This window comes from Calliopsis andreniformis, chromosome 3 (genome assembly GCF_051401765.1).
Source record: "Calliopsis andreniformis isolate RMS-2024a chromosome 3, iyCalAndr_principal, whole genome shotgun sequence".
In the NCBI taxonomy this organism is placed as follows: domain Eukaryota; kingdom Metazoa; phylum Arthropoda; class Insecta; order Hymenoptera; family Andrenidae; genus Calliopsis; species Calliopsis andreniformis.
The window spans coordinates 5,134,103-5,150,495 of NC_135064.1; the positions used below are offsets into that span (position 1 = coordinate 5,134,103).

At 30.5% G+C, this 16,393-nt stretch overlaps 1 protein-coding gene across 4 annotated transcripts in view; it reads right to left on the reverse strand.

Moving 5' to 3' along the window:
* Ih (hyperpolarization activated cyclic nucleotide gated potassium channel Ih) overlaps window positions 1-16,393 on the reverse strand; it is a 283,219-nt gene that overhangs the window by 206,387 nt on the left and 60,439 nt on the right. For 3 of the 4 annotated variants that reach the window (XM_076393040.1, XM_076393036.1, XM_076393038.1), the window contains exon 3: window positions 2,219-2,302. The exons of the other annotated variant lie outside the window; for it this stretch is intronic. In XM_076393040.1, coding sequence (XP_076249155.1) covers window positions 2,219-2,302 — 84 coding nt within the window. The remainder of the gene's footprint in view (window positions 1-2,218; window positions 2,303-16,393) is intronic. 4 annotated transcript variants of the gene reach the window in all.

Consider the following 16,393-nt stretch of genomic DNA (forward strand, 5'->3'; position numbering starts at 1 on the left):
TATGATGTTGAAATATTGATTTGAAATTGATTTTTTTTAGAGACAGCAATTAACACGTGACACGTGAAAAATCTCCATAGATTTTTGTATTTATTACAGAATGATTTTTAGTTCACAATAGATGAATGGAATTGATTTAATGCAATTTGTAAACATTAACTTGAACTTAATACAACTAAAGAAGAATGTTATATGACTTATGACAGATTGCTCGTTTTGAATTAGAAACAATTGGTGACATATAAACCTAATATGTAGTTTGTAATTGTTTCAAAAGGAAAACAATAACATTCAAGCAATAAGCTGTTACCAAGAATCGAATCAAATTTTTAATTTTAATTAATAAAATTTATTTGCTAAGCTTTCAACTTTTAAGATATTTTTTCTCTGTTTTAACTCCGTACTTTAACACTTTAACTTTTCTGTGACAGTTTAGTTTCAACAGTTATTTTGTGATTGATTAATAAAAGTTCTGAATGATCACAACGCACATGTAGTATATATTTCACATTTTCATCATTGTTACGTAATACATAACAAAACATGTTCTTTAAAAACGTTAACAAGAAATGTTACCTACTCATCGTTTGCAAAAAAATTATTGCCTCCACATTATTTGGAATAATTTAAAGTTACTCAGGTTTTGGAGTTCAATTACTAAAATTATTACGATGACTAGAGGTTTGTTTATTGAAGTGTTTCACGTTTTCCGAGTAGCGACTTTTGAATACATATGTTTTTAAAAGATATTTTAAATTTTAAGGTAAAATATAAAAGTTAGAATTATTTTTTAATTACCACTATTTCAGGACTTGAATGCAGAGTTTATTTTGTTATACAAATACTGCAAGAGATAAATGTAACAAATGTTTCATTTTTAGTTGAAAGAAAGGTTTATTTTAAGACTTGAACATCAAACCTATGTACCCCATCAAGTTTGCTTACAGAAATTCAACTTTTCCAAAGCAGAGTAAATACTTCTGTTTAACTGGAACCTTTTACGATTTCCGAGAAAATAAAAATTTTCTATTTGTAAAAATTTTAAGTTTTATTCGATCCGTAGTTTTCACTTATTTAAGAGCAGAACATAACACAACAATAAACTAACATCAACGAATTCATATTATTATGTACCTATACCAGCTGCCCATTTGCCAAAATGTTTAGTTTCACAAAACAGAAATATTTATTGTTATTTTAAATATGAACAGTTAAGTATCAATCAAATGCTTTAGGATTAAAATTTTATAATATTCAAAAAATGGAATTTGAATCTTAAGAAGTTCAAAATCACTTTAGCCTGTGAAAGACTTATATGTATGTAGTTCAGATGTAGATACATCCACCTATCCATAATGACACAGAATCGACAGCCTCTATCCACAAAAAATACTACATGCGCACATTATTGTTCATTTATACGATTCTGACTAAAATCAAAGTTACACGAAAAGCTATATATGCACGCAAACAATGATTTATATTATTGAAAAGTGAATTAAAATAAAAAGTTGAATTCTCATGAATGTACCTTCTTGATTAATAAATCATCAGTGACCCTACGAAGCAAATATTCGGTAACAGTTTGTGTCTTTACTAAATAAATTCGTGTGAATGATCTATGAATGCACGAGCTCAAGCGAAACTTGATCATTTTCTCTATTGTTTAAGGAAAACAGCGAGACTAGAAGTTAGAAGTCTAAACAATTATTTGATTAAAAATTGTAAGCAATCTCCTCTGCGTGGATTACCAATAAATGATTTGAACTAAAGAATACTCAAATATCTTCACAATATGTACCATCGATGGCCCCATGAGTGAAGTATCATCTCTCTAATAATAGCACAATACCGAAATAAGCAAACCTAGCTCTGTCTCTACTGTCCTCATGGTAGATAATAACAACACTTCTCATTTTTTACATAGAAAGCAAAACTTTATACATAGTCTCAGCGAAGCGTTCAGCTTAAGAACTAAGTAACCCCTGGATCATCATTAACCTCAGAAGAAATATTTATATTATTTCTTCTGTTTTCCTAAATAAATAAACTTGCATAATCTCAGCGGAGCATTTAACTCAAGAAATACGGAAAAAATAAGTTCTACCGTACTTTGTTCCGTTTAACGTGGAAATCGACTTGCATAATTGCAAGCAACTACACGAACTCGGCAGAACGGTCGGGTAAGCAACTTTTAAAGTAATTTTAGTGGACTTACAAGGAAAACGGCCAGGAGGTTTCGAGCTTCTGTGACGGACGCTTTTCGTGTTTCGCGGCATGTCGATTCTCAATTCCATGGCAACTGTATAAAAGGGAAAGAAAAGGTCAGAATTAATTCGTCACGTTGGACGCAACAATACAAGAAGCTTTGCGGCTTAGACAACCAAGCGAACGATTGCTTCTTCTTTTTTTTTCGTTTGGAGAAGAAGCACAACGGTCCGCGGCGACTTGGACCAATCGAGACTCCATTTTATACTTTCTCGACTGTCAGAAGCGTGTGCACATAATCGCTCATTGCAAGGGAAAGTTGTTTAAAAAAAGAAAAGAATAACTTATTCTAGGAGTGATTTATCGTGACGAAGCGCTTCTGAATACAATTGGAAATAAACCAAATTTAATTTGCAAATGGAAAATGGATTAATATTATCCATTCGATTTTTAAATGCGTTCTGAATTGTAGACAGTAAAGTTGGATGTTCTTTCACTGCGTGCAAAGCAGAAACTCCAATTCTTTGGCCCCTTTTTCAGAAGCTGTAATAAAAGCGTATGGTTACTGTGATAAAACTTTGTAGTAAAATTTTGCGAATTTTGTTTTATTAGAACAAGAAATGTAAAATTATGGTTTATACGGTTTTCTGGATTTAAACGTAGTAAAATAGTCCCATTAAGATTGTCCCTTGTGAGATATAAACTGCTTTTTTGAAAATTAGTATGCTGGACTGTATTGCATTACTTTAGGAGAATTTTGTAAATGATTGTAATAAAAATGTTATTAATATTGTTTATTAAGAATTAATATGATATACCTACTGAAATTCGAATAATAATTTATGTTGCAAACATTACTGACATAAATTGTGTTTATTATTTACCACGGTTTACATATTATTTTATAAGAATAATGAAAAACTATGATAGTTTCACATAAAAAATAAAAGATAAGATTTATATCTGCTTTTGAAAAAATGCAGATACAACAATTCTGCTTTATGAAAGTTATACTGAATTAAATACAGCAAATTTTATCTACTATAATTTTGTCTACTATAATTTTGTTTAAATTTTAAAAAGAATTATGAAATTTAGTGGCGTGTATCACGTAAGTCATTTTTTATCCACATAATGCTTTTAACTCTTTAATGCACAAACTTGCATGATATACCGACATAACTAGGGTTAGAATGAAATAAATTTTACAAATAACAGTTATTTACTGATCTTTTAACTTTTAAGTTATTTCTTTTTTGTTTTGAGATAACTTCATATTTTAATATTTTAACTTGTTTCAAAGGTTCCATTTTACTAGATACATTGTATTCGATTGAAGAAATTATTTGAAGAATTATGTATTTTTTAACATATTTTAAGGTAAAGTATAAAAGTTGAAATATTTTATTTTTTTAATGAGCATTATTTATGAAATTAGAAGCAGGATCTATATTGTTATATTCTCAATTGTTTTAACCTTTTATAGTAATAGAATGGAGATACTGTATAATAAAAACCATTAAATATAAATTGTAAAAGACAGCGGTAACAAATCACTTATTTTATATAAAAGCTTAGTTCAAAGTTTCAACATCAAACTTACGTAGCCCATCGCGGAGAATCTGCTTGCCAAAAGTTCAACTTTTTCAAAGCAGAATAAATACTCCTATTTCATTGGAACTTTTCTCCGCTAACGGAAAAATAAAAGTTCTTTATTTGTATAAAAATTTATGAAATTAAAATGTCAGTCGATAAACTGCATTTTCTAACTGTCTTCTTGGGTAAGGGAAAATAAGTCAAAGAATTAATTATTTTACGTGAATTTTTGGCCGCAGAAGAAAATCACACTAAACAAGTCTGTTACTATGAAAAAAAATATTGAACAGAAAAGCTAGTATGAGTTACAGAGATATTCATTTCAAATATTTTTACATTATCAGCTTAATGCCATCACGAAGAAATGAAGAAATACGCTACACAAAGAAAACAAAACATTAAGGAAGAAACGTAATACAAAATTAAGACTCGTAACCTAAGATTATAATTTCTTCGAAAATGTTATTACATAACGTGAAAACAATCGCTAAGAAACCGCGTAAAGATGAATCGCGTAAATTGATATAGAGTATAAAAAATCTGCCTAGACGAAAGGACTATTTACTGCATAAATCAATGGACGAATGTTGAAATTTTACAGCTAGAATTTCATACATAAAGAAATCAATCTGTTTCTACGAACAAAATAAATAATTGTAAGTAGTCCATTGGAAAATTAAATCCTTGTTTTGTTTACATAATTCAAGTTCTATCAAACTTATGATAAAATATGATCTATATTTTCATTTTCAAAGGAAGAAGCTATTTTCACTAAGACAATGCTTATTTTGCTTTAGAGTCATAGATATACGTTACGAAAACCAATCACCCAGTTATAAAAATAAGAAAACAGAAATCTAATAAAAACGGCGCGTATAATGAAGTCCTAGACGTCAGCTACATTTTATATATATACTTATTTATTATTTTTTTAGTTCCAATAGTTAACGTGGAACTGTGAAAAAGTTCACATTAATGAGTTTCCATTCGAGCTGAGTCGCAGCAAGAAAGTTAAAAATATTCAGCACCTAGCGCGGCAGTTTGTGTGAAAGTCTACTAACAGTGACCTAAAAGGATGAATAATAAAATTCGCAAGACTTGATTCCGCGGAAACCACAATTTCCCGAGGACGCGTCCTCTGATCCCCCCGGCAGTTATCGATTCATTCATTGTGCACAATGCTTATTGTGACCGCTTGAAAGCGTGAAAACTCGAAGAAACCCTAAAGCAACTTTATCCAACGTGGAAAACGATAAAAGCAAAGTGTCCGCGCAAACTACTCCTACCAATTTCCAAGCGTCTCTGGAACGAACCAGTGACGTTCGACAAATTATTTAGTCGAGGTAGGCGAAAATGCGACAGTAGATCTCCCGAGTTGTCCCAAATTTACAGGTAATTTCGGAGTGGAAAGCAACAGAAGCACAAGGTCCCTTAAACCTTGTTCCGTTAACAGTCAAGCGGGACTGAAGCAAACTCACAACGCTCAACAGTCCATTTTAGTCGATTTCTTTCCTGTTGACTAAATCAAGATGGAATGTAGGCGACTCTTCGATGCACATCTCGAAAAGGCCTTCGTCATGAACCACAGACGTCGAACAAAGCGTGGATACGCTGTCTTTCGATCAGAAATGCGTGTGATACCGCAGTCATGAATTACAGCTGCGCCAGAGGGATTCTGGACGCTTAAATAATTCATTAGTCACCGAACAGAGATTTGCATCATGACAAAGAAGTATACTGCTGGTGCTAGCGAACAAATTAACAGGTTAAGCACACCTGGACAGTTCGAAAAGAGCGTCTAGTTCGAAACTTCTATTCCAATAAAGCATTTACTATTGCTAATCTAATTTGTTTTTATTCGGATATACGTGCACGAGACGTTGGTATTTCTATCAACATTGCGATGATCGTAACTGCTAGCTGCTAGATTAATTTGAGTGATTGATTCAACAATGGATCTTGAATAACGCGTGTGTTTTGATTTTGTATTTGAATATTCGAAATAAAAATTCTTTGACCCCAATATTTATATTGGAAAGATCGTGGGAAGTGGTCGGAATGTAAAATCGTATCCAGAGTGTTCGGGCAATTACTAGCCAGCATTTTTTATCGTGATTGAAATGAATTCAAAAAAACATGTAAGATGACAAGTTTCACTGCTTTTTACAATTAATATAAGATAAACGTCTCAGTAGCCGGCTATGCCTCAGCACCTGAACATTAACACTAATTTATTTAATGTTAAGCTGAAATTCTAGTATAATTACAAATAAAGAATAGTAATCATAAAATAGTATATTCAGTCACGTCATAATTCAATTATTAAAACATGCATTTTTAGGTTATTCTCTTAATCTCTCTTCTCTTTATCTTAATTCATTCGCAACTGCGTCAGTAGCTATAGGACTGGCTCAAACCTCCAATCAACATGAGTTATTTCTTAGGGCACGTTTAAATCAAACGAGCAAGAACATACAACAAAAACTAGAGCGTTCATTCGTTTTCGTGTAGAGTAAACAGTCATCGAGCAATTTATTCGCAGACGTGTTCGAATGCTCTATGAATAGCAAATGACAAAGACGAACGAATATTCATGGAGACTAGAACGAGCATCTTGAATAAATGCAAAATTCAAGTATATTTCATAAAACCGCCCATACGCTTTTTCTGCATCAAGCGAAGATTCACAGAGCATTCGGACACATTCGAATTTCGATCTCACGATCAACAAATGACGAAAGAATGCAGCTGTCGCTTGAATTTTGCTGAAGTGGGAGAAGAACGAGCATTTGCTCGCTTCGTTTAAACGCATCCTTACAAGTCGCCGACCGCGTGTTAGGCTTCTTCCTAATTGAATGTTGCACAACGACAAAATTGTTGTGACAAAACCGAGCGATGTCAGTGAACAATGAATCGTACCAATGTAATGGTATTTAGGATGTGGCACATATAAATATTATTTGTTTAATTATTGTCCCGACGATCGGTTGGATAAATTTTATCGCTGTACGACATCCAATTAGGACATAGGATTATACGTGTATATTATAGTGATTCTGAAAAATCAATACATGTACTACTTCAGAATATTGCATTGTATGTACCTAAGTACTACTTTAACACTACATTAGAGTCATTTAAATACATCATAGTACTTGACGTACCAGTACGTCATCGGCAGAAATGGCAAGGTTGACTTTGACGTGCCAGTACGTCATCTGTTGCGAATGGGTTAAGCGTTCGGATATTGGGACATTTACCTTAATAGCATGTGCCTAATCTTAATGTTTGTAATATATTTCAACAAACGAAAGCGATTTTTAACTGTTTAAATGGAATTTTATACAAGGCAGATCATTATTTACTGTTGTGTTGGAATCCTACGAGTATTAAAATACACAATTACTTTTTGTAATTATTTTGTAAGTAATGTATTTCAAACAGGTGCAACAATTAAAAAAGCTATGAGGACTGACTAGTATGTATTGTCGAGGAAAGCTGTGAGTACCGAATTGTCTCTCACATTTAGGTTTTTCCAATATATATTAATTAGTTTTTTATGGGAATATGAGAACTTAGCCCTTGCCTTAGTCGCGAGCTAAGATTTGAACTCTGATTTACAAAGTGTGCACAAGCAGTGACCTAAGTTGTTTTGAACGGACCTCTCTTATCACATTTACCGTTTATGAATCGGGACTAACGCTAGTCATCCAAAAGTTGTGTGAAAGAACTATTCAGGACAAAGTTGCACTGTTTTAAAGGGTCATGTAATCGTCAAAATAATTTTTTGTCAAGGTTATTTTTTTAATGAAGTTTCAAGGTTATTAGTATCTTTTTAAATGGAACCATATATTTTTTTTAATATCCTTGTAAAACATGAAAATCGAATTCAACGATTTTAGTAATCTTACTATTTATTCATTCTACCTCGAGATATTTGCTTTTGAAGGTTAAAATCTCTCAAGGATTCACAACAAACGTGGGATTGTGGATTGAAAATTTCGTTCACTTGACCTCACCCCATTAGATTTTTGTCTGATGGGTAAGCTAAAAAATATAGTTTACCATGAAATATTAACAACTCCGCAGGAAGTGAAAGAAAGAATTGTAGCTACATGTGCATCAATAATGATACACGGAATAAAAATTGTGCATGAAGGAATACTTAAAAGATTCCAACTAGATATGCATTAAAGCCAACTGCCACCACTTTGAACATCTGTAGTCTTAGAAATTGCCAACGTAATATAAAAGTAAGTATGCTTGCTTCTAATAATAGCTAATGTTAACGTTCGAATACGAGAATGTGACACGATATGCCGCGCGAATCCTTCGAAGTATCTCGAGATAGAATGATCAAACTAATATCGTTAATACAAACGTTGATTTTGTTTTATCATACTCTACAAGGACATAAGAAAAATTCTGGATTCTATTTAAAAAACACTGACGACCTTGAAATCTCGTAAAAAAGTGACTTTGACAAAAAATTCTTTCCATAACTATATGTGTCCCTTAAAACAGTGCAACTTTATCCTGCGAAGTTGTTTCATACAACAATAAATAAGGCACATATTTCGGTGATCCCATTTAACTGGTCCATTCTGTATATTTTTTCATGTCACATATAAGCGAATATCGCGACAAATACAATCATACGTGATACAGTGTCCTTTATGGTCACACAAGACAGCATAAGGAATAAGAGAAATATTTTGAATATTTTGTATCATTATATTTACAAGCATTCAGCATATATAAAGCAATTTTAATTCGCTGTTAAAACGTTTATTTTCGCCTCTATCGCAAAATCAATTCAGTTCAATTTCGAAAAGCCGTTTAGTAATATTCTGGTGTGATAGGCACCTACATCGATGCATGGTACAAAATTAGATAGGTAGATATAACACTGATATGCAGGAAAACTACCATTTTACCTTCAGAAAGAGATTTCTGATGATGCAACAGGATTCTATAGGAATGCCTACAGAATCCTGTTTGCCCTAAGTGTTCTACAGGCAAAACAAACTGACTTTTATTCAAGTGCACACAATACGGATATTTTTCCTGGTATTTCAATTTGTTGCGTCTCTCATTTTTATTGTGTGTGCAATAAATGCGTCCGTACTTCCCTTTTATCTACCGTCTAACAATACATTATATGAGGTATCACTAAACGGTTTATGAAGTAATGCTAAATTATTTATGTAATACTAGAAAATAAAGTAAACACACTGGCAATGAATAGAAAGAGAAAATCAGTTATATAGAATGAGCTACTTTAGTAATAATATGTGCCTCTAAATATTAGATTAGACGAGTCGGTTACAATGTTTTGATGAAACTTTTGATACATGTAACTTTATTTATAAAAATATTTATTATTTGCAGTTTCAGTAGTAAATTTGTTTCTAACTAAAAAATTGTCTAAATATTTGATAATATATGTAGCAATTTGTTGGTGACAGATTCGGAAAATAAATTATACTGAAGTTAATGCAGCTTTAAATGATCGTTTATGTTATGTTACTCTCAGCCGTTGTTGTTGTAAAAAAAATATATCGTTCCATTTAAATCACTAAAACTCACTTTCATTTATCAAAAAGTATTAAAAACATAAAAAGTGAGCATATACTATATATTATATCGATATAAAAAGACAGTAAAATTCAGCCTTTTTTGACATTTTTGGAATATGTAGAGGAATAAGAGAGAAATATGAGATGTGGTAGAAGTACATAGTATGGAATATTAAGGTGTTGATCCATACATAGTAGTCACATATTTAATAATGGTTAAAAATTATTATTATTATTACTGGTACTTATTGTTATATATGTGGTTATTATTAAACTAAATCAAATGTGATTGTATTTTTATATTTGCACTTATATATCATTAGAACTTTTTCATTAATACTCTAATGATTAACCCATCAATTATATAAATTATATAAAATTATAGACCGAATATGTATATCAGTGGTGGCCAAACCTTGTTACGATAGGAGCCATGTTTTGCCTATCAAAAATATTCGAGAGTCTATAGTTTCCATTAAAACGATGCTCCATACAATAATACAATTTGTTCAACAAGTGTCAGGATTTTAAAGGGCGATTCAATATATCAAATAGAACAAAAATAAAAAATGATTGTTCAATTGATTGTTTCAAAAATACTTGAAACTTGCGCAAAATGTTTCTAACTTGGGGCCGATTTACATACAAGTCAGACGTAGCGATCTCAGCAGAGTAACCCATTGTCAGTGGAATAACTCATTTTATTATAATACTTAATTAATTACTCGAAAACAAAACCACTATTGATTTTTATTTTAATTTAACATTCAGAATGCAGTCTTAACTTTTCTTCCACTTCTAGTCAAAAACCCTACACAGTAGTTAAAGTATTATGACTGATATCATTGTTATGTTAGCTTAAAAATACGTACGCTTATATAAGTACATTTATATGTAGAAAAAAAAAACTAAAATATATCTTTCTTAGAAAATAGACATGTTATAAATGAATTATAATAATATGAACTCAGAAGTCGCAGCAAATGTCTAAAAGCGGTTTGGCCACTATTATAATATATTAATGGCTTTTTGTAATGATTTGCTGCACCTGAACTACGTTTATGAAAGATTGGTCTTTTTATGGAATTTTATTTTTGGATTGAAAATATGAATATATTTTATACCTTAACCATTATAAAAATAGTTGTAGGTTTTTAGAAAATTTATTTGTTATTCAAAATAGCTGTTTTCTATACAGTGAAATATTCTCTTCCAGAATATCTAACGACGAAAGTAATTTGAGAACAGTTTTATAGAAGATTCATATTAACAAATACGTTTTTTACCTATTTGTGTAATATTTCTCTGAAGAGCTAAACAATACTATAATATGTAGTTGTAATTTTAGCTGTTGTCAAATTTTTTGGTCAAAGGGAAAGATTGTCCATTTTTAAACAATTTGTAAACCATGCAACCAAAGAAACTCGTATGTAAGCAAATCTTTTGATAAATTCTAGATACAAATTAATATTAACTAGAAATCTTGTACATTAGTAGAGGAAGTGGTGTAAGCTTCTTCAATAAATTACTCAAAATGATTATATTGTGTTTCAATGCATAGTTTCGAAATATCTGCTGACTAAGTTCTTGACGCGTTCGAAAATTCTGGATGTTGTTCTAATTTATTATTAATCTTTTCTAATACGTTAGCATAATATTCTTTGTATGTGTAAGTAATACATTTTCAGTATTTCTAAACATAAAAGGAATAAAAAACCAATCAATTTAAATCTGACAATTAAGTTCACCAGATGGTTAAATCATGACTGTACTATTTTTTGAAAATTATTAGTACCAAGCGGACAATGTGTAACGAATTATAAAATATTATATATAAGTTATGAAGTATCGATAATAAATAGTTGCATGAAATCGGTTATATTAGTTCAGTTTGTAACGAGAATTATTGGAATACTGAACCAGCTTTAACTCGGAAACAAAGTTTATTATGTATATGCATGTATAACTATTTTTATATGTGTATCTCTTATATGCATTGAAACATCCTACATTGAAATATGCATTTTTTAATAAAATTTTATAAAATGTCTTAAATTGCTTTCAATTTTAAAATTCTCAATGTATTTATACATATATATAAGTAACCCAATGGTGTTAAAGATTAATGTCTCTGAAAATATGTATACCAGTTACTTAAATTTTTATATTGATCACTTTGATAAGTTAAATAATGATTTATTAGAATGCCATTTACGGGGACACCAAATTATAAAGGCAAACAATTATAGGTAGAGAAAAGTGACTAAAATCGAATATGTTTTGTTAACTTTCTTAACTCTGCTCTGGCATAATTTATGTAAAAAATTACAGTGAAGAGCATTTTTGAATTTACGCAGAAATATCAAAAATAATGATTTAGAAGAAGGACTTCAAAGACAGACTCTCTTTTTGTCGCATGCTAAGGCTGCCTTTCATGAATGAATTTTTTTGCGGAATAATTAAAAACAGACTTTAGTTATGCAATAAAATGATTTATTTACCCCAAATTTTAAAACTTTTTTTGTTAATTTTGTTTACAAAAGTGATAAATATATTTATCCTTTTCCACTCTTGAACATTCTACACGAACCCACCCATTATATTCTAGACATTTAATCCACGATTTATCATAGCAACTGACAACTAAAATCTCTCACAAAACATGCAGGCAATATCGTTGTCGCTCATTAGGAACTTAATCACTGCAACGTGTAGTGATCCGACTTAGGAAAAAAGAATTGTTTTGGAAACATATCGTTTAGGGGAGACTGGGGATAAAAGCACCGCCGTCATGAAAATAACAAGTCTCCTCCACCCTTCCAGAAACATTTCTAGAAATTTTCTTTTACGTGGTTACATCTGAATAGTAATGTGTTTCTTACTTTATTAATTGAAGCTGAACAGTAACACGAATTGCAGATAATCATCCAGATCATCCAGATAAGATTTTTCTCTTTTTCTTCTTCTTCTTCTTCTTTTTTTTTAAATATTCATACTTAAACAAGAAATATTGCAGTTCTTGTATGTGTTTTCAATAAGTTTTTTGTAATTTATAAGGTATAACATTTTTATTTTAAAAAACGTGTGTAAGGACAAAACTAATACGTCACTATGGGGACGGAAGTAACATGTTACTTTGGTCCACATGAAAGTTCAATATGTACATATTGGTAAAAAAGAAACGAAGAAACATGGCGAGAAAAATAACATGCAGTGAATAGGAATTCTTCACACAACAGTGACTATATATGTGTAGTTTGTTGAAGCCCTTCAGCCAAAGCTATTCGAGAGAGAAGTTATCTAAATTATAAAGTTTGATCCCATGAAAACTGCACCATGGTTCTAATGAAAGACCAATAAACATACTTTTTTAAGGCATTGGTTTTATTTCTATGTCTTTAAAAGCTAATTGAGAACTAGGTTAAATGTAAAAAATGTTACTTTCGTCCCAGCTTTCCCCTACTATAATCTTCTGGAAACAGTCAAAAATTCAGAGAGATTGTTATGCCTACCTTATTTATACAAATTAGAAGTAGGAAATTAATACTTAACCATTTGGAAATCAAATTATGTTGAAAAGAAAACAAAATGAACCAATTTCACGAATCATAAAAATGGAAGCCATGTGATACTCACTAATGTTGAATAATAAATAGATGCATGGGACTTTATTGCAATGCGTGTATAGTAATTAGATGTGTAGTTTTTTATTGAATTCAGTTCCTATAATCTTAACCTTAACATATCTGGTCAAGAATACTTTCTTTAGTAACTCCTAAGAATTTAAAAAATTTTAGCCATTATTCATTGGTTACTTAAAAAATGTTTACAAAAAATGTTCGAAAAATATGGTACTTATTTATAATAGTATTTCTATTAACCTTAATTATCTCTACATATATATTTTATCTGACAGGTGAAAGTTGTTCTTGCAAAGCCAAAGAATAACAAATAACAAATAACATTTTTTGTTTAGTTATATTGACTGCTACCGAAACAAGTGAAGTAAGAAATCAAAGTAAAATATACTACTGAAAGCATGTACATAATATGTACAATCAGTTAACAATAAGCGGCAGAAAATTTAAAAACTCTTAGAAAAATAGTTATATAAATGGTTCGAAATATAAGTAATTCAGAATTACTTAAAAGAATATTTCAAATCAGATTAATCAATATTCAGGATATCTCTATAACAGATGTAATTTTAAGAAAATCGTAATAATTTTAAAACAACAATTTGCATAAATTGTACCACAAGCATCAATTTTACCAAGAAAATGAAGTAAGAAGTTAAAAGTTAGTTATCTCGAAATGCTCTAGTACACGTGATGCAAATGTCATCGAAGACTGCATCGAACGACAGAACGGAGGGTATTGAAGAACGCAATTGCCTAAGTTAATTCGAAATATTCCAGATATACTCATTTATGAAACGAAATGGGTCACCCTGTATGTACTCAGAGAAAGTTGCGTCTCGCATTCAGGGAACTAGAATCGCGAGGCACTGTTTTAAGCTTATCAGAGGCTCGAAAATTATAACAGGATGTTGCGAAACGTCTGCCCTCGGTGTAAAGCGCTTTTTGACCCAGAAAACGGACCCCCAGACCGGTAACCCTTTTGTTCTACTTTTTTCCAGGAGCTTATCGTCGGGAACAATGATTTGTGAAAATTCCTTGCTCATGGGGATTGTACTAGAAGTTTATCTCCTGCTATTCTTTTATCCCTTTGACTTCTAAAATACAATTCATGGAAACTGTTCTCGTGTCAATGGAAGTGTCTTTCTTCGTTGGCGAAAAGAGTCCTTTAGCTCCCCTAATTTCTTTTAAAAGTAAACGTACGTTCAATAGCTGGTCCTAGTGGAACGTAAAATTGAAAATTGGAAATTAGACAATTTCTGCAATGTTTGACACCTTAACGAGTTTCAAAAAAATCTACGTAACCGTTGTAATTTATTACATTATTAACTTTTTTCACCCTTCCTACGAATAACTTTGTATTTAACGAACGTTTAAGAGGAAAAGTTAAACTGAACAGTAGAAAAAATGTTTGCAGTTATTTAGTACGAAAGTGTTCACATAATTCTCTATAATTTTAGATATATCCAAGATACAAATCATAGATAAACTTTGGAAAATTTATATTCAAAGTTCATTTATTTTTATCATTTTTATCATAACTTTCGCAGAAAAATCTAGATTCAAATTTAAATCTAAAGAATCTTTTAACCGATGGATGAAGTACAATAATCAATTTATTGTGATTGATCAAAGAAGCTATAAAAGCATAGAAAAATGCAGTAGCAGACAAAAGAAAGTTTGAAATTGATTTTTGTATACAAATATTAATAACTTTTATAATAGATATTTTATCTTATATTGAAAAGATTTATCCATTCTGGTGTATACATACAGTAACAACAAGGTTAAAATGTTAAGAAGCACAAGCACTGAAAATAAATTTTATGATAAAATTTATTATTATTTATGCACTATCAGTTTAGATAATTTTACTTCGTCTAAATATGCTATTCTATCAATTTTCTTTCTCAGTCGTTCTATAACTTTATTAATATAAACAGATAAAATAATATTTACAACAAAAGCAATGAATACTTAGGTACATTTGTGTAGAGAAAATAGAAAAGTCTATTTAATGCTGCTTTATAAAATAGCGTAATATGTTGTTTCGACACCTGTAAGATGTAGCAGTAAAATTCTTTCCTAGTAGGTACTATATTAAATGATGGGTTTTTTATGGCATTAGTAACACACTGTGGCTGTTTTTTCCAAGATGATAGGTGAAGTTGTTTTACTAAGTAGAATAGAATTATACATACATTTTTAAAACATTTTTCTATTCCACACATAATTTGATGGCGAGTACATCGATGTATTTAGTGCTGCACTAATTGTAAGAAAATTGTTATTAAAGAATAAGAGTATTCAGTTGCTATCTTGTATACAAAACAATTCTAAGAATTGCGACGGACTATAATTCGATTCCTATAATGTCAGATTTGCATAATAAATTCTATCATCTTACAGTGTAATTCTTTTCACAGATGCACCGATGCAGTTCTACTTTCTTTTTAAATTTAACTTAATTACTTTTTTTTACGTAATTTGATTCTTTGCATTATTTTGGGTATGAAAGATCTCTTTCACATTTGTTGAAAATTTACAAGAAATATTCAAACGATTCACGACTGTGTTATGTATATGTATATTTTTATCTTTTACTTAATACTTCTAAATACATGATTTAATTGTTCAGCATAATGAGTGCAAACAAATTTCATTCTTTACAAAATGTCGTAAATAGGATATAAAAAATTTAAATCGAGTGATCGAGGTAACTAAGGTACAGAATTTGTGGGTGCTAAACCAGTTTTCTCCATAGGAAACCATTAAATATTTTATTATCCTAGTATTATGTATTGTAAGTAAAATGCTACGAAACGCGATAGCGATGTGGTGATTCAATTTAAACATAGTAAAAGCACTTAAAAATACACATAAATAGACACTTCAAAATATGGACTTAAGAAGGGAAAAATTCCATAAAACAGTTTATCTCGGAAACAAAAACTTAGTCATTTTGGTTTACAACCACAGATGTGTACATTATTAAGTCTGCATAACTGGACTTCCATGAACAAGGACGCATCTCTGTCACTCGTAGGCAAAGCAAGAAGCAACCTAAAGAGCGAATGACGTTACAAGTCATAAAACAAGATAGGGAAGTTGTGCTCTACCAAAAACTAGCGATTAAACCTGGATCTATCTAAGTGGTGTGCTGCACAATATCTCTGAAAGTATAAATCACCAAATGTGTTCTTTACTTCGTGGTGCAGGAATAATTCATGTAATTGTACTTATTTTTTTATGATTACCAGTTAAATATAATTTTTGCACAGTTTAAATTTAAAATTTGTATTCTTTGTAAGATGTAAACTCACTTCAGTAAATTTTTATAGAATTAACCATTTATATGTTTATTTTTGTATG